This window comes from Scyliorhinus canicula, chromosome 9 (genome assembly GCF_902713615.1).
Source record: "Scyliorhinus canicula chromosome 9, sScyCan1.1, whole genome shotgun sequence".
Classification (NCBI taxonomy): domain Eukaryota; kingdom Metazoa; phylum Chordata; class Chondrichthyes; order Carcharhiniformes; family Scyliorhinidae; genus Scyliorhinus; species Scyliorhinus canicula.
The window spans coordinates 95,994,017-96,018,310 of NC_052154.1; the positions used below are offsets into that span (position 1 = coordinate 95,994,017).

The 24,294-nt window shown below is 47.8% G+C and overlaps 1 protein-coding gene across 1 annotated transcript in view; it reads right to left on the bottom strand.

Annotated features, from left to right (window-relative positions):
• Nucleotides 1-23,578, bottom strand: part of rapsn (receptor-associated protein of the synapse, 43kD) — a 61,153-nt gene extending 37,575 nt beyond the window's left edge. Inside the window, exons 1-2 of the mRNA XM_038807230.1 lie at nt 22,479-23,578; nt 9,130-9,228 (exon numbers count right to left, since the gene is read on the bottom strand). Of these exons, the coding sequence (XP_038663158.1) occupies nt 9,130-9,228; nt 22,479-23,189 (810 nt within the window). The 5' untranslated portion in view covers nt 23,190-23,578. The remainder of the gene's footprint in view (nt 1-9,129; nt 9,229-22,478) is intronic.
• Between the last annotated feature and the right edge of the window lie 716 nt (nt 23,579-24,294).

Consider the following 24,294-nt stretch of genomic DNA (forward strand, 5'->3'; position numbering starts at 1 on the left):
CTTGTCCAGAATTGCCAACACTTCTTCCCTACGCACCTCAATGCCATCTATTCTAATAGCCTGGGTCTCAGCATTCTCCTCCACAACATGACTGCATGGCAAAACTGGGTTCCAACTCCATCTACAAGTTTGCTGACGATACGACCATAGTGGGCCGGATCTCGAATAACGACGAGTCCGATTACAGGAGGGAGATAGAGAACCTAGTGGAGTGGTGCAGCGACAACAATCTCTCCCTTAATGCCAGCAAAACTAAAGAGCTGGTCATCGACTTCAGGAAGCAAAGTACTGTGCACACCCCTGTCAGCATCAACGGAGCCGAGGTAGAGATGGTGAGCAGTTTCAAATTCCTAGGGGTGCACATCACCAAAAATCTATCCTGGTCCACTCATGTCAACGCTATCACCAAGAAAGCACAACAGCGCCTTTACTTCCTCAGGAAACTAAGGAAATTCGGCATGTCCACATTAACCCTTACCAACTTTTACAGATGCACTATAGAGAGCATCCTATCGGGCTGCATCACAGCCTGGTATGGCAACTGCTCGGCCCAGGACCACAAGGAACTTCAGAGAGTCGTGAATACCGCCCAGTCCATCACACGAACCTGCCTCCCATCCATTGATTCCAACTACACCTCCCGCTGCCGGGGGAAAGCAGGCAGCATAATCAAGGATCCCTCCCACCTGGCTTACTCACTTTTCCAACTTCTTCCATCGGGCAGGAGATTCAGAAGTCTGAGAACACGGACGAACAGACTCAAAAACAGCTTCTTCCCCACTGTCACCAGACTCCTAAATGACCCTCTTATGGACTGACCTCATTAACACTACACCCGTGTCTGCTTCATCCGATGCCAATGCTTATGTAGTACATTGTATATATTGTGTTGCCCTATTATGTATTCTCATGTATTTTCTTGAATTCTGTTTAATTCCCTTTTCTTCCCATGTTCTGAATGATCTGTTGAGCTGCTTGCAGAAAAATACTTTTCACTGTACCTCGGTACACGTGACAATAAACAAATCCAATCCAAACATTATCTTTTTCCTGAGTGAATACTGACGAAAAGTATTCATTTAGTATCTCGCTTATCTCCTCAGCCTCCACACACAACTTCCCACCACTGTCCTTGACTGGCCCTACTCTTACCCTAGTCATTCTTTTATTCCTGACATACCTATAGAAAGCTTTTGGGTTTTCCTTGATCCTACCTGCCAAAGACTTCTCATGTCCCCTCCTTGCTCGTCTTAGCTCTCTCTTTAGATCCTTCCTCGCTTCCTTGTAACTATCAAGCGCCCCAACTGAAACTTCACGCCTCATCTTCACATAGGCCTCCTTCTTCCTCATAACAAGAGATTCCACTTCTTTGGTAAACCACGGTTCCCTCGCTCGACCCCTTCCTCCCTGCCTGACTGGTACGTACTTATCAAGAACAGGCAATAGCTGTTCCTTGAACAAGCTCCACATATCCAGTGTGCCCAACCCTTGCAGCCTACTTCTCCAACCTACACATCCTAAGTCATGTCTAATGGCATCATAATTGCCCTTCCCCCAGCTATAACTTTTGCCCTGCGGGGTATACAAAGTGGGAAGACCTACACAACACCAGCTATAACTCTACGCTCAGTGCATACTGGAAAAGTTTGACTAGTTTGAGACCTGTTGGACAGAAATGGAGCCAGTTACTGAAGCCAAGAGTACAGCCCTCATGAACAACAAACACGTACCCAGCAAAATGGAGAAGATCTCAGTGCTGCCAGATCAGATCTCAGCAGACTGCGCGCGTTGGATGATCAGCCACGATCATAATGAATGGCGGAGCAGGCTTGAAGGGCCAAATGGCTTCTTCCTGCTCCCAGGGGAGAGATTTGTGCATCAAGACATGAAGAATGCAAAAATTGTCAAGTGTGAACAAACTAACTGAAAATACAAAGTGGTGTGTGTACCGTTATGTGTTCCCAGATCCCTGCTCTACAGCAGCAAGACATGGACAACACCTACAAACCAAGCTCACAGGCACAACAGCTTGGACCTCAGCTGACACAAATAAATATTGGACATAATAACAACAACAATCATAGTAATCACTTATTGTCACAAGTAAGCTTCAATGAAGTTACTGTAAAAAGCACCAAGTCGCCACATTCCAGCGCCTGTTCGGGGAGGCTGGTACGGGAATTGAACCCACGCTGCGAGCCTTGTTCTGCATTACAAGCCAGCTGTTTAGCCCACTGTGCTAAACCAGTCCCCATGACATGGAAAGACAGAGCGGAGTCTGGAAGTAGATCAGGGAGCAGGGATCCCCGGAATGTTTGATTCTGGAAGTAGATCAGTGAGTAGGGATCCCCGGAATGTTCAATTCTGGAAGTAGATCAGTGTGCAGGGATCCCCGGAATGTTTGAGTCGGGAAGTAAATCAGTGAGCAGGGATCCCCAGAATGTTTGATTCTGGAAGTAGATCAGTGAGCAGGGATTCCCGGAATGTTTGTGTCTGGAATGTCATAATATACAGCAGGAAATCATGGTGTAGACACACACTGATGGACACACACAGGGACAAATCAACATGTACAAACAAACACCGCAGCCAATCACCAGTTAGAATACACACACTATAAAGGCAAAGGGCACCACGGTTCCCACTCATTCTGGGTGCTGCCTCAAAGTGTAACAAGAACTCATTCAGCCCAGCACAGACTCACAACACGTGCTGAGAGAATCAACTGGTTTGGACAAGGCTTAGGTCTAATTTAAGTTAGCATCATTTAGACCCACAGTCATCGTGTGTTAGTGAGTTAGAAGTAGTTCATAAAATTGAGTTGAACCTTCATCAGTGTTGGAAGTGTCTGTTCATCTCTCAAGTCTACACTAGCCAACACTTCATGGAAGTAGATCAATGAGCAGGGATTCCCGGAATGTTTGATTCTGGAAGTAGATCAGTGAGCAGGGATTCCTGGAATGTTTGGTTCTGGAAGTAGATCAGTGAGCAGGGATCCCCAGAATGTTTGATTCTGGAAGTAGATCAGTGAGCAGGGATTCCCGGAATGTTTGTGTCTGGAATGTCATAATATACAGCAGGAAATCATGGTGTAGACACACACTGATGGACACACACAGGGACAAATCAACATGTACAAACAAACACCGCAGCCAATCACCAGTTAGAATACACACACTATAAAGGCAAAGGGCACCACGGTTCCCACTCATTCTGGGTGCTGCCTCAAAATGTAACAAGAACTCATTCAGCCCAGCACAGACTCACAACACGTGCTGAGAGAATCAACTGGTTTGGACAAGGCGTAGGTCTAGTTTAAGTTAGCATCATTTAGACCCACAGTCATCGTGTGCTAGTTAGTTAGAAGTAGTTCATAAAATTGAGTTGAACCTTCATCAGTGTTGGAAGTGTCTGTTCATCTCTCAAGTCTACACTAGCCAACACTTCATGGAAGTAGATCAATGAGCAGGGATTCCCGGAATGTTTGATTCTGGAAGTAGATCAGTGAGCAGGGATTCCTGGAATGTTTGATACTGGAAGTAGATCAGTGAGCAGGGATTCCTGGAATGTTTGATTCTGGAGTAGATCAGTGAGCAGGGATTCCTGGAATATTTGATTCTGGAAGTAGATCAGTGAGCAGGAATTCCTGACATGTTTGTGTCTGGAAGTAGATCAGTGAGCGGGGTTTCCCGGAATGTTTGTGTCTGGAAGTAGATCAGTGAGCAGGGATTCCCGGAATGTTTGTGTCTGGAAGTAGATCAGTGAGCAGGGTTCCCCGGAATGTTTGTGTCTGGGAGTAGATCAGTGAGCAGGGATCCTGGAATGTTTGATTCTGGAAGTTGATCAGTGAGCAGGGATCGCCGGAATGTTTGATTCTGGAAGTAGATCAGTGAGCAGGGATTCCTGACATGTGTGTGTCTGGAAGTAGATCAGTGAGCAGGGATCCCCGGAATGTTTGATTCTGGAAGTAGATCAGTGAGCAGGGATTCCTGGAATGTTTGTGTCTGGAAGTAGATCAGTGAGCGGGGATCCCGGAATGTTTGATTCTGGAAGTAGATCAGTGAGGAGGGATTCCTGGAATGTTTGATTCTGGAAGTAGATCAGTGAGCAGGAATCCCCGGAATGTTTGATTCTGGAAGTAGATCAGTGAGCAGGGATTCCTGGAATGTTTGATTCTGGAAGTAGATCAGTGAGCAGGGATCCTGGAATGTTTGATTCTGGAAGTAGATCAGTGAGCAGGGATTCCTGGAATGTTTGATTCTGGAAGTAGATCAGTGAGCGGGGATTTCTGGAATGTTTGATTCTGTAAGTAGATCAGTGAGCAGGGATCCCCGGAATGTTTGATTCTGGAAGTAGATCAGTGAGCAGGGATCCTGGAATGTTTGATTCTGGAAGTAGATCAGTGAGCGGGGATTTCTGGAATGTTTGATTCTGTAAGTAGATCCGTGAGCAGGGATCCCCGGAATGTTTGATTCTGGAAGTAGATCAGTGAGCAGGGATCCTGGAATGTTTGATTCTGGAAGTAGATCAGTGAGCGGGGATTTCTGGAATGTTTGTGTCTGGAAGTAGATCAGTGAGCAGGGATCCCCGGAATGTTTGATTCTGGAAGTAGATCAGTGAGCAGGGATCCTGGAATGTTTGATTCTGGAAGTAGATCAGTGAGCGGGGATTTCTGGAATGTTTGTGTCTGGAAGTAGATCAGTGAGCAGGGATCCCCGGAATGTTTGATTCTGGAAGTAGATCAGTGAGCAGGGATCCTGGAATGTTTGATTCTGGAAGTAGATCAGTGAGCAGGGATCCCCGGAATGTTTGATTCTGGAAGTTGATCAGTGAGCGGGGATTCCTGGAATGTTTGATTCTGGAAAATAGATCAGTGAGCAGGGATCCTGGAATGTTTGATTCTGGAAGTAGATCAGTGAGCAGGGATCCCCGGAATGTTTGATTCTGGAAGTAGATCAGTGAGCAGGGATTCCTGGAATGTTTGATTCTGGAAGTAGATCAGTGAGCGGGGATTTCTGGAATGTTTGATTCTGTAAGTAGATCAGTGAGCAGGGATCCCCGGAATGTTTGATTCTGGAAGTAGATCAGTGAGCAGGGATCCTGGAATGTTTGATTCTGGAAGTAGATCAGTGAGCGGGGATTTCTGGAATGTTTGATTCTGTAAGTAGATCCGTGAGCAGGGATCCCCGGAATGTTTGATTCTGGAAGTAGATCAGTGAGCAGGGATCCTGGAATGTTTGATTCTGGAAGTAGATCAGTGAGCGGGGATTTCTGGAATGTTTGTGTCTGGAAGTAGATCAGTGAGCAGGGATCCCCGGAATGTTTGATTCTGGAAGTAGATCAGTGAGCAGGGATCCTGGAATGTTTGATTCTGGAAGTAGATCAGTGAGCAGGGATCCCCGGAATGTTTGATTCTGGAAGTTGATCAGTGAGCGGGGATTCCTGGAATGTTTGATTCTGGAAAATAGATCAGTGAGCAGGGATCCTGGAATGTTTGATTCTGGAAGTAGATCAGTGAGCAGGGATCCCCGGAATGTTTGATTCTGGAAGTAGATCAGTGAGCAGGGATCCCCGGAATGTTTGATTCTGGAAGTTGATCAGTGAGCGGGGATTCCTGGAATGTTTGATTCTGGAAGTAGATCAGTGAGCAGGGATCCCCGGAATGTTTGATTCTGGAAGTTGATCAGTGAGCGGGGATTCCTGGAATGTTTTATTCTGGAAGTAGATCAGTGAGCAGGTATCCTGGAATGTTTGATTCTGGAAGTAGATCAGTGAGCAGGGATCCCCGAAATGTTTGATTCTGGAAGTAGATCAGTGAGCAGGGATTCCTGGAATGTTTGATTCTGGAAGTAGATCAGTGAGCAGGGATCGCCGGAATGTTTGATTCTGGAAGTAGATCAGTGAGCAGGGATTCCTGACATGTGTGTGTCTGGAAGTAGATCAGTGAGCAGGGATCCCCGGAATGTTTGATTCTGGAAGTAGATCAGTGAGCAGGGATTCCTGGAATGTTTGTGACTGGAAGTAGATCAGTGAGCGGGGATCCCGGAATGTTTGATTCTGGAAGTAGATCAGTGAGGAGGGATTCCTGGAATGTTTGATTCTGGAAGTAGATCAGTGAGCAGGAATCCCCGGAATGTTTGATTCTGGAAGTAGATCAGTGAGCAGGGATTCCTGGAATGTTTGATTCTGGAAGTAGATCAGTGAGCAGGGATCCTGGAATGTTTGATTCTGGAAGTAGATCAGTGAGCAGGGATTCCTGGAATGTTTGATTCTGGAAGTAGATCAGTGAGCGGGGATTTCTGGAATGTTTGATTCTGTAAGTAGATCAGTGAGCAGGGATCCCCGGAATGTTTGATTCTGGAAGTAGATCAGTGAGCAGGGATCCTGGAATGTTTGATTCTGGAAGTAGATCAGTGAGCGGGGATTTCTGGAATGTTTGATTCTGTAAGTAGATCCGTGAGCAGGGATCCCCGGAATGTTTGATTCTGGAAGTAGATCAGTGAGCAGGGATCCTGGAATGTTTGATTCTGGAAGTAGATCAGTGAGCGGGGATTTCTGGAATGTTTGTGTCTGGAAGTAGATCAGTGAGCAGGGATCCCCGGAATGTTTGATTCTGGAAGTAGATCAGTGAGCAGGGATCCTGGAATGTTTGATTCTGGAAGTAGATCAGTGAGCGGGGATTTCTGGAATGTTTGTGTCTGGAAGTAGATCAGTGAGCAGGGATCCCCGGAATGTTTGATTCTGGAAGTAGATCAGTGAGCAGGGATCCTGGAATGTTTGATTCTGGAAGTAGATCAGTGAGCAGGGATCCCCGGAATGTTTGATTCTGGAAGTTGATCAGTGAGCGGGGATTCCTGGAATGTTTGATTCTGGAAAATAGATCAGTGAGCAGGGATCCTGGAATGTTTGATTCTGGAAGTAGATCAGTGAGCAGGGATCCCCGGAATGTTTGATTCTGGAAGTAGATCAGTGAGCAGGGATCCCCGGAATGTTTGATTCTGGAAGTTGATCAGTGAGCGGGGATTCCTGGAATGTTTGATTCTGGAAGTAGATCAGTGAGCAGGGATCCCCGGAATGTTTGATTCTGGAAGTTGATCAGTGAGCGGGGATTCCTGGAATGTTTTATTCTGGAAGTAGATCAGTGAGCAGGTATCCTGGAATGTTTGATTCTGGAAGTAGATCAGTGAGCAGGGATCCCCGAAATGTTTGATTCTGGAAGTAGATCAGTGAGCAGGGATTCCTGGAATGTTGATTCTTGAAGTAGATCAGTGAGCAGGGATTCCTGGAATGTTTGATTCTGTAAGTAGATCAGCGAGCAGGGATCCCCGGAATGTTTGATTCTGGAAGTTGATCAGTGAGCAGGGATTCCTGGAATGTTTGATTCTGGAAGTAGATCAGTGAGCAGGGATTCCTGGAATGTTTGTGTCTGGAAGTAGATCAGTGAGCAGGGATTCCTGACACGTTTGAATATAGAATCATGGAATCAATGCAGTGCAGTAAGTGACCATTCGGCCTATCAAATCTGCACAAACCCTCTGAAATGGCACCCTACAGAGGCCCACCCCCTGTCCTAAACCAGTAACTCCACCTAACCTTTAGCCATAAGTGGCATGAATTGTCTCTCCCCACTGCACCCCCAGAATCAGCCCCTCCCCCAGAATCATTAGCACTATTTTTCACTCGTCTGAAGCTTCTTGGAGACCAAGAGCCTGCATGTAAAAAGTGAAGTGCTGCTTGAAAGCATGCCAATTCGTGTCTACATTACCAGTCATAAGCAGTTGGTTGGAACTCTTCAAAGAACAAGTAACAAAGAATAATACAGCACAGGAGCAGGCCCTTCGGCCCTCCAAACCTGTACCGGTCATGATTGATGAAAACCCTCAGAAATTGCTGTGCTATATCCCTCTCTACCCATCCTATCCATGTATTTGTCAAGGTGCTTTTTGAATGCCCTTAATGTATCTGAACCTTCAATGAGGTCTTCTTCTACGGTCCTGGTAGTATGTTGTTCTGCAGCCGATTGTTTTCTTGTGTCTTCTCACCTCACCTAACTTTCCCCAACTGTTCCTTTTCGACATCCACTCCTCGGTATCATGTAATGTTCTTTGGTTGGGCTGATGTTGAATCTTGATGTGGTAATGTTACCAAAGAACAACAAAACTATTTATTACTAACACTACTCTATGATGTCTAAGATTAATACAGTTGGAAATAATGGTCGAACACTAACTTATACTAAGATACTACAGAACTACTCTAATATGAGCCTGCCACAAACTCCCTACTCACACCTTGCCCTGGAACACATGGTGCGTCTGAGTCATGTGCTTGCATACGTATACCACCTGCTGGTGGGAGGCTAGAACTACAACAGTAAAACATATAACTTATAACACACATACAAAAGGTCCAGCCCTGCCCCCACTCCACCCCTGCCCCTCACTTCAGTTCAGTTCAGTTCCCCTCTCACGTCCCAGGTCTAAACCCCCCCCCCCCCCACCACCATGCCTCATTCCAGCCCCCCTCGGTCCCTTCCCTCAGCTCCTCACCCCACACCCCCAGGTTTTGACCCTTCCCACACCCCCAGGATCAGCTCCTCCTCCCTCAGTCCCTCCCCCACACCCCCAGGTTTACCCCCTCCCTTGCCCCTCCAGGATCAGCCCTCCCCCCTCAGCCCCTCCCCCAGGTAAACCCACCGGCTGTAACATCTACTCAGCGTGTAGACCCCTGCAGTCAGGGCTTGGGACCACCCAACACAAGTAAACTCCCCTCCCAGTCGCAAACATTTAGGCATCAGAGTCAAGATACTGAAAGGGCTGTTTGGTGGGTATACCTGCAGAGGCTCAGTAGCAGCAACAGCAATTAGCAATGTGCTGTAAATGCTGAGCCTGTCATCCCCCTCACATGCCCCACAGAAACTCAAATCCAAGTCGGTGCAGGCTTGGAGGGTCGAAGGGCCTGTTCCTGTGCTGTAATTTGTTTTGTTCTTTGTTATTGACAGCAGAGTTATAGAGAGTATTTATTAAAAACCAGCCACCCCAGTGGGTTTTGAACCAATGTCCACAGAGTATTAGCCAGGGCCTCGGGATTCCTAGCAATGTGACACAGCTGCTGTTCCCGCCACCTTACCACAGCGTCAGTGTGATGTCGATGAATGTCAGCAAAGCAGAGCAGGCAGAGAGCCTGCAGAGGTCGATCCCGGTGTTGGATTGCGATCTTCATTGATTCCTAAGGGAAGTAAACACAGCACGAATGTTCACTTTGAAATTCACCAGCCCAACATCCCCAACATTCTTGACATCCCCCAAATTCCAATATCCCCAACATTCCCGATATCCCTGACATTCTTGATATCCCCCATACCCCCGACATCCCCCACATCCCTGGCATCATTGATATCCCTGACATTCCCGATATACCCAACATCCTGGACATCCGAGATCTCCATGATCCCGGAGATCCCCATTGTTCCCAATATCCCCAACATCCCTGAAATTCCTGACATCCCCAATAGCCCCAACATCACCGATAACTGAACATCTTACCATGTGGTAAGGGGGCAGCACGGTAGCATGGTGGTTAGCATAAATGCTTCACAGCTCCAGGGTCCCAGGTTCGGTTCCCGGCTGGGTCACTGTCTGTGCGGAGTCTGCACGTCCTCCCCGTGTTAGGTTAGGTGGATTGGCCATGCTAAATTGCCCGTAGTGTAAGGTTAATGGGGGGATTGTTGGGTTACGGGTATACATCTTTGGACTGTGGGAGGAAACCGGAGCACCCGGAGGAAACCCACGCACACACGGGGAGGATGTGCAGACTCCGCGCACAGTGACCCATGCCGGAATCGAACCTGGGACCCTGGAGCTGTGAAGCATTTGTGCTATCCACAATGCTACCATGCTGCCCATGGTGGGTAGGATGTTGAACAAATATTTCACATTTGTCTTCACCCAAGAGAATGGAGAGGTAGTTATCGAACTCGGAAGAGAGTGTGAGGTTCTTGAGCAAACTGTCATAGGGAGTGACAAGGTATTGGAGGTAGTGACGATCTTAAAAGCGGTTAAACGGGGGCCTCACGGTAGCATGGTGGTTAGCATCAATGCTTCACAGCTCCAGGGTCCCAGGTTCGATTCCCGGCTGGGTCACTGTCTGTGTGGAGTCTGCACGTCCTCCCCGTGTGTGCGTGGGTTTCCTCCGGGTGCTCCGGTTTCCTCCCACAGTCCAAAGATGTGCGGGTTAGGTGGATTGGCCATGCTAAATTGCCCGTAGTGTAAGGTTAATGGGGGGGATTGTTGGGTTACGGGTTACGTGGGTTTAAGTGGGGTGATCATTGCTCGGCACAACATCGAGGGCCGAAGGGCCTGTTCTGTGCTGTACTGTTCTATGTTCTATGTTCTAAACCTCCGGGTCCGGATGAATTGTGTCCCAGGATGCTGTAGGAGGTGAGGGAGGAGATTGCCGGGGCTCTGACCCAAATTTTTAATTCCTCTCTGGCCACGGGGAAGGTGGAAGAGGATTGGAGAACAGCTAATGTGGTTCCACTATTTAATAAAGATTGTAGAGACAAGCCAGGGAACTACAGTCCAGTGAGTCGCACGTCAGTGGTTAGGAAACTACTGAAGAAGATTCTGAAGGAGAGAATCTATCTCCATTGGGTGAAGCAAGGTTTGATCAGGAATAGTCAGCATGGCTTTGTCAGAGGGAGGTCATGCCTCACAAATTTGACTGAATTCTTTGAGCATGTAACCAAGTGTAAAGATAAGGGTAGTGCAGTTGATGTAATTGATGGATTTCAGCAAAGCCTTTGACAAGGTCCCACATGGGGGACTTATTAAGAAGGTAAAAACACTAGGGATATGGTATGATTTGATAAGGTGGATTCATAATTGGATTAACGGTAGGAGACAGAGGGTGTTGACAGACGGCTGCTTTAGTGACTGGAAGCCAGTGTCCAGTGGCGTACCACAGGGATCTGTGCTGGGCCCCTATTGTTTGTCATTTATATAAATGACTATGATGACTATGTGGGGGGTTGGATTAATATGTTTGTGGATGGCACAAAGATTGGCCGGGTGGTTAACAGTGAGGTTGAGTGTCTTGGGTTACAGGAAGATATAGACAGGATGGTCAAATGGACGGATAAGTGGCAGATGGAATTTAACCCTGAAATGTGTGAGATGATACAATTTGGAAGGAGTAATTTAACAAGGAAGGTCTGACACTGGGAAGTTCAGAAGAACTAAGGAACGTAGCGTGTTTGTCCATAGGTCTCTGAAGGCAGAAGGGCAGGTTAATAGGGTGGTAAAGACTTCCGGTAAGAGTCGGTGTACAGGGGAAATCGCACATTGGATGGCTCCTGCTCGAGGCTAGTTTTTAGGAGTTTTAATGCCCGGTCCTGGGGGCAATTTGCGAATGATTGGGTGTAGGAAGGTGTAAAGAAGGCAAAGAATATTGAAGAGTCAAAGGAAAATGGCCGTGAAGAAGGGAGGGTGCACCGTTGAGTGAAAGGGCCAACCCAGGAGCTGGCAAGATGGTGGAGGCTGGGTGGGGCTGCACTGCTGACGGCAGAGAAGATGACTGAGGTAATGTCTTTGGAGTTGGAGAAGCAGTTTGCAAAGCACATGGAGAAAGGAGATGGCGGTGGCATTGAAGAAGTTGGTGGAGGAGGCAATTGCCCCGGTGAGGGTGGCTGTGAAGAAGACATCGGCCGAGGTGCGGAAGCAGAGCGAGAAGATGAAGGGAGTGGAGGAGGCCATGTCACAGCACAGTGATCAGCTCACCTCAATGGGGGTGAGCTGCAGAGGGTGGTCAAGGCCAACAAAGGGCTGCAAGCAAAGTTGGAGAACTTGGAAAACCGCTCAAGGCATCAAAATTTGAGGATTGTGGGCTTGAGAGGGTGGAGGGCTCAAGGCGGATGGGGTACTTCTCCAAGATGTTGACGGAACTGATAGGGGTGGGGTGGGGTGGGGGGGGGAGAGCCCTCTCCACATGAACTGGACCGGGCTCATCGGTCGCTGAGACCCAAGCCAAAGTTAAATGAGCCGCCAAAGGCAGTGATCATCTGCTTCCTGAAGGACCACATGAACGAGAAGCTGTTGAACTTCGCAAAGCAGAAGCGAGAGGTACAGTGGATGGTACTGGTGTTCGCATATACCAGGACCAAGCAGTGGATCTGGCAAGGAGCGAGCAGCTTTCGGCTGAGTGAAGACGGCATTGTACAACAGTGGGGTGTGGTTTGGAGTGATGTATCCAGCAAAGTTGAGGGTGACCTCCATCTCCAGAGACTTCTAGTTTGAGATGGTGGAGACATTCGTGAAGGTGGCAGGCTTGGGGCAGAAGTGAAGAATGGGACTGAAGAGGTGTGGACTGTGGAAGAGGAGTTGGGAGAGTAAATGCAGTTTTGACTTATGTTCTTACTTCATGCTGTTATCGAGGATAATTTTTAATTGTTCTTTGTAGCAATGTTTTTGTCTGTCATATGTATGTATGTTTGTTTTCCTGGGACTGGGCGGGATGGGAGGGAGGGCCTGGCTGGGGCCCCACACTAGCAAGTTTAGACGACCAGTAAACGGTCAAAAGATGTGCGGGTTAGGTGGATTGGCCATGCTAAATTGCCCGTAAGTGTAAGGTTAATGGGGGGATTGTTGGGTTACGGGTTACATGGGTTTAAGTAGGGTGATCATTGCTCGGCACAACATCGAGGGCCGAAGGGCCTGTTCTGTGCTGTACTGTTCTATGTTCTATGTTCTATGTATGGTGGGACGCGGGATCTGAGAATCCCGGCCAAGATGTTGGAGGTATGCCACACTTTTGGAAAAGGAGGAGTTGCAGGCGAGCTTTGATCGGTTATCCACAAGGAAGACTGTGCGCCAATTGAGGCGGGCAAGGGTAGCAATGTGAGTATGGGGAGAAGGCAGGCCAACTTTGGAGGGAGGCGACAGGGAGGGAATTTCTTCAGGTGCAGGATAGGACAGGGAAGTTGACGGTGGCTCCGGACCAGATTAATAGGGTGTTTGCGGAGTTTTAGGAGAGGAGCCACCGGGAGATGCAGGAATTGCTGGATGGTTTGGAATACCCGAGGTTGGGGGAGGGGGACAGAGCCATATTGGAGGGTGCAGCAGCAGAGCAGGAGATAAAAGATGCGATTTGGAGGATGCAGTCGGGGAAGGTATCAGGGCCAGATGGGTTTCCGGTGCAGTACTATAAGAAATGTAGGGATAAGTTGGCCCTCTTATGGTGGGGTTGTTTGAGGAGGCAATAGGGAAGGAGGTGCTGCCACAGACTGTGGGACAGGCATTGATCTCCTTGTTTTTCACACTGCTTTTTATGGAATCATAGAATCTACAGTGCAGGAGGCCATTCGGCCCATCGAGACTGCATCGGCGCTTAGAAAGAGCACCCTACTTAAGCCTATACCTCCACCCTATCCCCATAACCTAGTAACCCTGCCTAACCTTGATGGACAGGAAGGGCAATTTATCATGGCCAATCCACCTAACCTGCACGTCTTTGGATTGTGGGAGGAAACCGGAGCACCCGGAGGAAACCTACACAGACACAGGGAGAAAGTGCAGACTCCGCACAGACAGTGACCCAAGCCGGGAATCGAACCTGGGACCCTGGAGCTTGGGAGGGGGGAGGGGGAACCCACTTTCGGTACCCGGGGGGTGCAGGTGCCACGGGATGGGGGGGGGGGGAGCTCCATAAGTGTAATATTACTAGTGAAATAGGAGAGTGAAGTGGATTTGGCAAAGCAGGATGATCTTCTTCTATCGCTGGCAGGTTGGATACAGGCAATTCAGATGGGCAGCACGGTGGCATGGTGGTTAGCATAAATGCTTCACAGCTCCAGGGTCCCAGGTTCGATTCCCGGCTGGGTCACTGTCTGGGTGGAGTCTGCACGTCCTCCCCCTGTGTGCGTGGGTTTCCTCCGGGTGCTCCGGTTTCCTCCCACAGTCCAAAGATGTGCGGGTTAGGTGGATTGGCCATGCTAAATTGCCCGTAGTGTCCTAAAAAGTAAGGTTAAGGGGGGGGGTTGTTGGGTTACGGGTATAGGGTGGATACGTGGGTTTGAGTAGGGTGAACATGGCTCGGCACAACATTGAGGGCCGAACGACCTGTTCTGTGCTGTACTGTTCTATGTTCTATGAATATTGCCACGTTTCTTGTTCATTTTTCAGCGCCTGCCGATCTTTTTGCCAAAGGCGTTTTTTCAGGAAGTGGAAAGGAAGATTACCTCATTTATTTGCGGGGGGGGTAAGGTGGCTCGGATTAGGAAGGTGCTGTTGCAGAGGGGACAGCAGTTGGGGGAGGGGGGGGGGTTGGGTTTCCCGAATGTACTGTATTATTACTGGGTGGCGAATGTGGAGAAGTTGAGGGGGACTCCGAGTGTTAGATTGCAGGATAATCTGTGCAGGAGGTTGGGGCTGAGGGTGTTGGTAACAGCGCCGCTCCCGATGAGCCTCGGGAAAATAATCGGGGTGTCCAATGGTGGTGGGAGGAGACGGGAGTTAGGGTATGAAAGGATTTGTTTCTGGGAGGCCGGTTTGCAAAACTGAAGGAGCTGGGGGCGAAATATGGGTTGGGGCAGGGGGGCATGTTTAGATATATGCAGGTCTGAGATTTTGCTATGAAGGAGATATAGAGCTTTCCAATGGTGCCAGCCCCCACATTGCTGGAAGAGGTGCTGGCGACAGGGGGAAAGGAGAAGGGGTGGTGTTGACGATTCATGGGGAAGATAAGGTATCGCTGGAGGGAATTAAGGCAAAGTGGGAGGAAGAGTTGGGGGAGGGCATGGAGGAGGGTTTGTGGTGTGAGGTGCTCCAGAGGGTGAATGCCTCAACCTCATGCACGAGTGAAGGAAGCCAGCTATTTCTGATAGGTAAAAGGATCATTGATTTAGCCATTTCGTTTGGCAGGGGCTGGTTTAGCACAGGGCTACATAGCTGCCTTTTAAAGCAAACCAAGGCAGGCCAGCACCACGGGTTCAATTCCCGTACCAGCCTCCCCGAACAGGCGCCGGACTGTGGCGACTCGGGGCTTTTCACATTAACTTCATTTGAAGCCTACTTGTAACAATAAGCGATTTTCATTTCATTTCATTTTTAATTTCATTTTGTTTTAAATACAGCCCAGTTTAAAAACCATTTTAAAATGGCTTCTGTCCTGAACCAGAGTTGAATCAATTCCATTACAATTTTTTTTAAAATCATAGCTTACAGAGAAATCTGCAAAGCATACAGAATTCATTTGAAACATTTGCAGCCTAACCAGAAGCAAATGCAACATTTCTACTGAAGGTCAAAATGAGCACCATAGTTAACATAAATCTACCATTGTTCAAAATGTGAATAGTATAGCAGTCAGCAAATACCAGACGTGATACAAAGTGTAAGTTTACATTCCAACACACACAATCACCCAAAGATGCAACATGGTCAGACCTATGTTGCACATTGATGATTGACAACTAAATATCCAATCAAATGCATTTGAGACTCATCAAAGCCAATCAGCACATTACAAGGGAAGGAACAGATGGATTCAGATTGATAATATTTTTCCTTAAAGATAGAGGTCCGGGCAGCCATTTTCCATTCCGGGAGACTATATGCTTGACTATCTACTATCTTATTTCGTATTTTCATATTTCCACTCTAACTTTAAGTCTGCGCAAGCTATTTTGCTTTGAGCAAGAAACCATTACTGTATTTTTGAAAGTTCAATTTGTTTGTACGCTACTAAGTTTAATTATATCTCTTAAAGTCTTCTGCTGGTGGGGGCTTTATTGAGAATATTTGATTTGTAACCACAAGAAGATTTCAAACTCTCAATTTTAATCAATAGACACCATAAAGATTTCATTACGCATCTCAGACGTGTAGTGCAAATTTCTACTGAGTTAAGGTGTATACGAGACTACACTTAACTGCAGGATAGATTTCATCAGCGAGGTTGGGGATGGTCCAGTTAAAGGTGATGTGTAGAGCGCACCTCATGAGAACTAGAATGAGCCGACTCTTTGAGGGAGTAGAGGATGTTTGTAAATGCTGTGGGAGGAGCCCTGCAAACCACATTCATATGTTTTGGTCCAGCCCCTAACTGGAGGGGTATTGGAGGGAGGTCTTGAGGGTAATCTCAAGTGTGGCGCATGTGAGACTCAAATCAGGTCCCCGAGAAGCCATATTCGGGTGTCAGACCAACCAGGGTTGGAAGCGGGTGCGGAGGCAGTTGTCTTAGCCTTTGCCACGCTGATTGCCCAAAGGCGGGTCCTGTTGGGTGGAGGTCTATTTCTCCGACCTGTGTCTCGGCCTGACAGGGGGGGATCTGCTGGAGTTTTTCACCCTCGAGAAGATGAAGTTCGATTTGAGGGGAAGGATGGAAGGGTTCTACAACTCATGGGCTTTGTTTATAATGCACTTTCCAGAATTTAATGACATCAAACATTTGGGGGTTGGTTTAGAATGTATAGGTTATTGGTGATTATGTACAGGATGATTGTGAAGTCTTGATTCTTTTTCTTTTGTGTTCTGCATTTAAAATGTTAGGGGCTGTTTGGGGGTGGGTAGGATAAAGGGATTGTTGGCCAGGGGATTATCATTGGATTTGTTATCATTGATTATTTGTTGGTGGGTGTAAATTTGATGAAATGTGAAAAAGAAGAGTTAAAATATATATTTTTTTAAAAATAGGATGGTGGAAAAGGCATATGGGACACTCGCTTTTATCAAGCAGAGTATAGATTACAAAAGGAGGGTGGCATTGTTAAGAGTTGTTTAGAACTTTGGTGAGGCCACAGCTGGAGTTGTGTGTGTAATTCTGGTTGCCACATTATAGGAAGGATGTGATTACACTGAGAGGGTGCAGAGAAAATTCACCAGAATGTTACCTGGAATGGAACATTTAAATTATAAAGAGAGGTTGGATAGGCTTGGGTTGTTTTCACTGGAGCAGAGAAGACTGAGAGGTGACCTGATTGAGGTGTACAACATTATGAGGGGTATTCACAGGGTGGATAGGGAGCAGCTGTTCCCCTTAGTTGAAGGGTCAGTCACAAAGGGACACAAGATCAAGGTGAGGGGGGCGGGGGAGGTTTGGGGGAGATTCGAGGAAAATCTTTTGCCCAGAGGCTGGCAGGCACTGGGTGGTAGAGGCGGGATGCCTCACATCCTTTACAAAGTACCTGGCACGTCACAACATTCAAGGCTATGGACCAAGTGCTGGCAGGTGGGATTAGGTGGGCAGGTCAGAGCTTTTCACGCGCCGATGCAGACTTGATAGGCCGGAGGGCCTCTTGTGCACTGTAATATTCTGGGATTCTGTGAACCCAACAAACCTGAGAACGCTGGACAGCAGCCCGACAAAAAGGGTTGATCAGCAAAATTTCAAAGACTCATTCATCATACATAGAATTCACAGTGCAGAAGGAGGCCATTCGGCCCATGAAGTCTGCACCGGCTCTTGGAAAGAGCACCCTACCCAAGGTCAACACCTCCACCTATCCACATAACCCAGTAACCCCACCCAACACTAAGGGCAATTTTGGACACTAAGGGCAATTTATCATGGCCAATCCACCTAACCTGCGCATCTTTGGACTGTGGGAGGAAACCGGAGCACCCGAAGGAAACCCACGTACACACGGGGAGGATGTGCAGACTCCGCACAGACAGTGAGCCAAGCGGGAATCGAACCTGGGACCCTGGAGCTGTGAAGCGATTGTGCTATCTACAATGCTACCGTGCTGCCCCTAAAGCATACGAACATCATTCACCTGCTGTGTCAGCACTGCTCAATCCTGGAAATGGGGCTGGGAGATCTGGTCAGGTAAACAAAAGGGTTTTGTCGGTACACAAGTGTGATACCAGAGTGGGTGTACACAAGTGTGGTATCAAAATGGGTGTACAGGGGTGTGGTATCAGAGTGAGTGTATACAGGTGTTTTGTGTACAGGGGTGTGGTATCAGAGTGAGTGCATACAGGTGTTTTGTGTACAGGGGTGTGGTATCAGAGTGAATGCATACAGGTGTTTTGTGTACATGGGTGTGGTATCAGAGTGAGTGTACACAGGTGTTTTGTGTACAGGGGTGTGGTATCAGAGTGAGTGCATACAGGTGTTTTGTGTACAGGGATGTGCTAGCAGCATGAGTATACACGTGTGTGGTGTCAGGGTGAGGTGTGGTGTCAGGGTGAGGTGTGGTGTCAGGGTGAGGTGTGGTGTCAGGGTGAGGTGTGGTGTCAGGGTGAGGTGTGGTGTCAGGGTGAGGTGTGGTGTCAGGGTGAGGTGTGGTGTCAGGGTGAGGTGTGGTGTCAGGGTGAGGTGTGGTGTCAGGGTGAGGTGTGGTGTCAGGGTGAGGTGTGGTGTCAGGGTGAGGTGTGGTGTCAGGGTGAGGTGTGGTGTCAGGGTGAGGTGTGGTGTCAGGGTGAGGTGTGGTGTCAGGGTGAGGTGTGGTGTCAGGGTGAGGTGTGGTGTCAGGGTGAGGTGTGGTGTCAGGGTGAGGTGTGGTGTCAGGGTGAGGTGTGGTGTCAGGGTGAGTGTACATAGAACAACAAAGACCAAAGAAAATTACAGCACAGGAACAGGCCCTTCGGCCCTCCCAGCCTGCGCCAATCCAGATCCTTTATCTAAACCTGTTGCCTATATTCCAAGGATCTACTTCCCTCTGTTCCCCGCCCGTTCATATATCTGTCCCGATGCATCTTAAATGATGCTATCATGCCCGCCTCTACCACCTCTGCTGGTAAAGCGTTCCAGGCACCCACCACCTTCTGCATAAAAAACTTTCCACGCACATCTCCCTTAAACTTTCCCCCTCTCACCTTGAAATCGTGACCCCTTGTAATTCACACCCCACTCTTGGAAAAAGCTTGTTGCTATCCACCCTGTCCATACCTCTCATAATTTTGTAGACTTCAATCAGGTCCCCCCTCAACCTCCGTCTTTCCAACGAAAACAATCCTAATCTGCTCAACCTTTCTTCATAGCTAGCACCCTCCATACCAGGCAACATCCTGGTGAACCTCCTCTGCACCCTCTCCAAAGCATCCACATCCTTCTGGTAATATGGCGACCAGAACTGCACGCAGTATTCCAAATGTGGCCGAACCAAAGTCCGATACAACTGTAACATGACCTGCCAACTCTTGTACTCAATACCCCGTCCGATGAAGGCAAGCATGCTGTATGCCTTCTTGACCACTCTATAGACCTGCGTTGCCACCTTCAGGGTACAATGGACCTGAACTCCCAGATCTGTCTGTACATTAATTTTCCCCAGGGCTCTTCCATTGACCATATAGTCCGCTCTTGAGTTAGACCTTCCAAAATGCATCACCTCGCATTTGCCTGGATTGAACTCCATCTGCCATTTCTCTGCCCAACTCTCCAATCTATCTATATTTTGCTGTATTCTCTGACAGTCCTCCTCGCTATCTGCAACTCCACCAATCTTAGTACCATCTGCAAACTTGCTAATCAGACCACCTATACCTTCGTCCAGATCATTTATGTAGATCACAAACAGCAGTGGTCCGAGCACGGATCCCTGTGGAACACAACTAGTCACCTTTCTCCATTTTGAGACACTCCCTTCCACCACTACTCCCTGTCTCCTGTTGCCCAGCCAGTTCTTTATCCATCTAGCTAGTACACCCTGAACCCCATACGACTTCACTTTTTCCATCAACCTGCCATGGGAAACCTTATCAAATGCCTTACTGAAGTCCATGTATATGACATCAACAGCCCTTCCCTCATCAATTAACTTTGTCACTTCCTCAAAGAATTCTATTAGGTTTGTAAGACATGACCTTCCCCGCACAAAACCATGCTGTCTATCACTGATAAGTCTATTTTCTTCCAAACGTGAATAGATCCCATCCCTCAGTATCTTCTCCAACAGTTTGCCTACCACTGACGTCAAGCTCACAGGTCTATAATTCCCTGGATTATTCCTGCTACCCTTCTTAACCAAAGGGACAACATTAGCAATTCTCCAGTCCTCCGGGACCTCACCCGCGCTCAAGGATGCTGCAAAGATATCTGTTAAGGCCCCAGTTATTTCATCCCTCATTTCCCTCAGTAACCTGGGATAGATCCCATCCAGACCTGGGTACTTGTCCAACTTAATGCCTTTTAGAATACTCAAAACCTCCCCCTTCCTTATGCCGACATGACCTAGAGTATTTAAACATCCATCCCTAGCCTCAACATCCATCATGTCCCTCTCCTTGGTGAATACCGATGCAAAGTACTCATTAAGAATCTCACCCATTTCCTCTGACTCCACGCATAAATTCCCTCTTTTGTCTTTGAATGGGCCAATCCTTTCTGTAGTTACCCTCTTGCTCTTTATATACGAATAAAAGGCTTTGGGATTTTCCTTAACCCTGTTAGCCAAAGATATTTCATGACCCCTTTTAGCCCTCTTTATTGTGCGTTTGAGATTTGTCCTACTTTCCCGATATTCCTCCAAAGCTTCATCAGTTTTGAGTTGCCTCAATCCTATGTATGCTTCCTTTTTCATCTTAGCTAGTCTCACAATTCCATGGTTCCCTAATCTTGCCATTTCTATCTCTCATTTTCACAGGGACATGTCTGTCCTGCACTCTAATCAACCTTTCCTTAAAAGACTCCCACAAGGACAACACGGTGGCACAGTGGTTAGCATTGCTGCCTCACGGTGCTGAGGACCCGGGTTCGAATCCCGGCCGTGGGTCACTGTCCGTGTGGAGTTTGCACGTTCTCCCTGTGTTTGCGTGGGTTTCATCCCCACAACCCAAAAAATGTGCTGGATAGGTGGATTGGCCGTGCTAAATTGCCCCTTAAATTGGAAAAAATAATTGGCTAATCTAAATTTTAAAAAAAGACTTCCACATTTCAAATGTGGATTTACCCTTAAACAGCTGCTCCCAATCCACATTCCCTAGCTCCTGCCGAATATTGTTATACTTGGCCTTTCACCAATTTAGCACTCTTCCTTTAGGACCACTCTCGTCTTTGTCCAGGAGTATTCTAAAACTTATGGAATTGTGATCGCTATTCCCAAAGTAATCACCGACTGAAACATCAACCACCTGGCCGGGATCATTCCCCAATACCAGGTCCAGTATGGCCCCTTCCCGAGTTGGACTATTTACATACTGCTCTAAAAAAAACTCTCCTGGATGCTCCTTACAAACTCTGCTCCATCTACACCTCCAGGGTGGTGTCAGGATGAGTATACACAAGATTGGTATCAGGATGAGCACACATAATGGTGGTGTCAGGGTGAGTGCACACATAATGGTGGTGTCAGGGTGAGTGCACACGTGTGTTTTATCAGGGTGTGTGCACACGTGTGTTTTGTCAGGGTGAGTGCACACGTGTGTTTTGTCAGGGTGAGTGCACACGTGTGTTTTGTCAGGGTGAGTGCACACGTGTGTTTTATCAGGGTGAGTGCACACGTGTGTTTTGTCAGGGTGAGTGCACACGTGTGTTTTGTCAGGGTGAGTGCACACGTGTGTTTTATCAGGGTGAGTGCACATGTGTGTTTTATCAAGTTGAGTGCACACGTGTGTTTTATCAGGGTGGGTGCACACGTGTGTTTTATCAGGGTGAGTGCACACAGGTGTGTTAACATTGGATGAGTGAACACATTAAAGTATGTGAAAAGTTTACAGCACTTTTTGTGTAATCTATGTGGTTTAAGTTGGGTTTTGTGTTCATTTGAGTGGTTGAGGAATGACTTGTTGAAAATGGACTTGGTAGAAATGGACATGCTCTATTTCCTGAAATATTGCTTAGAAACAAGTCTCTCAATGATCTGTGTGCTAACCCAGACCAGACTGGGCCCCAGCAGACTCTGTCGGCCATGCTCTCTCTCAGCTGATTAATTCTGCAGTAACACCAATGTTTCCACACAGCAAGTGTCCAAATTGACTGCTTTAAATTCTGCAACGTGCTCTGCTGTGCCCAAACAGTTAAAAAAATCTCTGTACTTTAAATAATTCCCAAAGTCCAGAAAATAAATGAAGGCCTCAGATTGTGGGGGTGGGGGCATCCGGGCAGAATCCCTCTCCCCTCACAAGCCTATAGAACAGTACAGCACAGAACAGGCCCTTCGGCCCTCGATGTTGTGCCGAGCAATGATCACCCTACTTAAACCCACGTAACCCGTATACCCGTAACCCAACAATCCCCCCATTAACCTTACACTACAGGCAATTTAGCATGGCCAATCCACCTAACCCGCACATTTTTGGACTGTGGAGCACCTGGAGGAAACCCACGCACACACGGGGAGGACTGCAGACTCCACACAGACAGTGACCCAGCCGGGAATCGAACGCGAGACCCTGGAGCTGTGAAGCATTGATGCTAACCACCATGCTACCGTGAGGCCCCAAAGCCTCTCGAGAAAGTAATGAACTATGTATGAGACTCAGTCCCTGAAGTATTTATCCTCGATTCTCTACCCACAGTTTTCCAATACAAGGGCTTACCTCACAGCATTGCATGGCATCCTCTGAACGAGCCAGTTTCCGATAAGCGACTGCCATATGATACTGACTCATTGCCTTGTACTTCAGACTCCAGCCCTTACCATAGTCACTGACCAGCTCAGCCCCTTTACAAGGGAAAAACAGAGCTTTCTCATAATCTTTCAGCTGAATGTAGAAGTTGCCCAGACTGCAGCAGACCCGGCACTCCAGCATTTTGTCGTCATTGCTGTGTGCATAACGCAGCGCCTTCTCAAAGCATTCGAGGGCCTTCTGGAAGGAGCTGAGGCCCAGGTAAGCATTCCCCATGCTGAGGCACACCTGGCCATTTAACTGCAAGCCCACTGTGGTACCTTGCATGCTCAAGCAGGTCTTGCAATAGGCAACGGTCTTGGGGAAGTCGCAGAGTTTCTCATTGCTGCGAGCAAGGTTTAGGTAAGACTCAGTGACGTAATCAGAGTCTGCAATCTCTCGGGCCACATCGATTTGTGTTACAGCAAACTTCATCATGTCTTTGTATTTGCCCATCTCCGAGTGAGCAGTGATGAGGCAGCCCAGAACCCGGAACCTTCCAGGCAGGTCTGTGCTCTTCTCCAAGACCCGCTTCCAGATTTCGAGAGCTTTGACAGTTTCATTGGATTGGTAGAGACGCAAACCTTTCTCAATTTGCTGCTTAGTCTGATCCTGGCCCATGTTCGCTTCAAACAGGAGCATAGAAAACTCTCAGTCAACGCACAGCCTCGTCCAGTGTGGGGGTGGGGTTAGAGTGAGGGGTGCAAACCTGCTGTTAGGGGTTAAACAATCACCCGAACAGAGGAATGCCCACAAAGATCAACCTCTTCTCATAGCCCCAGACGCCTGACAAAGAGTCTCATTGTGAAATGGAATGCCAGGGGCCGCCAGAACTGAAAGTCAATCAGAGACAAGCCTCACCTCTTCTTCATGCCACCAGCCGAGAGGAAGGCTACTGCAGCTGTCCATGTCCATTGGAGTCATGTTCCAGTTCCGCAATTACATTCGGGCTGTCACTCCACAAGGTCAAAACAAGAGAGAGCTTGAGGTCACAGTACAGCTCAATCTAAACGTGAGATAACAATTCAACCCCTGATCAAACCTCTCCAATTAAACCCCCATGAGAAAAGTGCTACTCTCCCCACAGAAAAACCCTGTTTAAACCAACTCCAATCAAAACCCTCCAGTTACCCCCCCCCCCGAACCTGCCTGAAACACCCCCGTATTAACCCACCCTGCAAAATCCTCTCCAATGAAACTCCCCTAAAGATGCAACTCAGAAAAAAAACAGAACCCCCCCCAGAATACCCCCTCTGATTAAACCCCAGAAAATACCCCCTCTGATTAAACCCCAGAAAATACCCCCTCTGATTAAACCCCAGAAAATACCCCCTCTGATTAAACCCCAGAAAATACCCCCTGATTAAACCCCAGAAAATACCCCGATTAAACCCCAGAAAATACCCCGATTAAACCCCAGAAAATACCCCCTCTGATTAAACCCCAGAAAATACCCCCTCTGATTAAACCCCAGAAAATACCCCGATTAAACCCCAGAAAATACCCTCTGATTAAACCCCAGAAAATACCCCCTCTGATTAAACCCCAGAAAATACCCCATCTGATCATACCCCATGAAAATACCGCCTCTAATTAAACCCCAGAAAATACCCCCTCTGATCAAACCCCATGAAAATACCCTCTGATTAAACCCCATGAAAATACCCCCTCTAATTAAACCCCAATGAAATACCCCCTATGATCAAACCCCATGAAAATACTCCCTCTGATTAAACTCCCCAAAAAT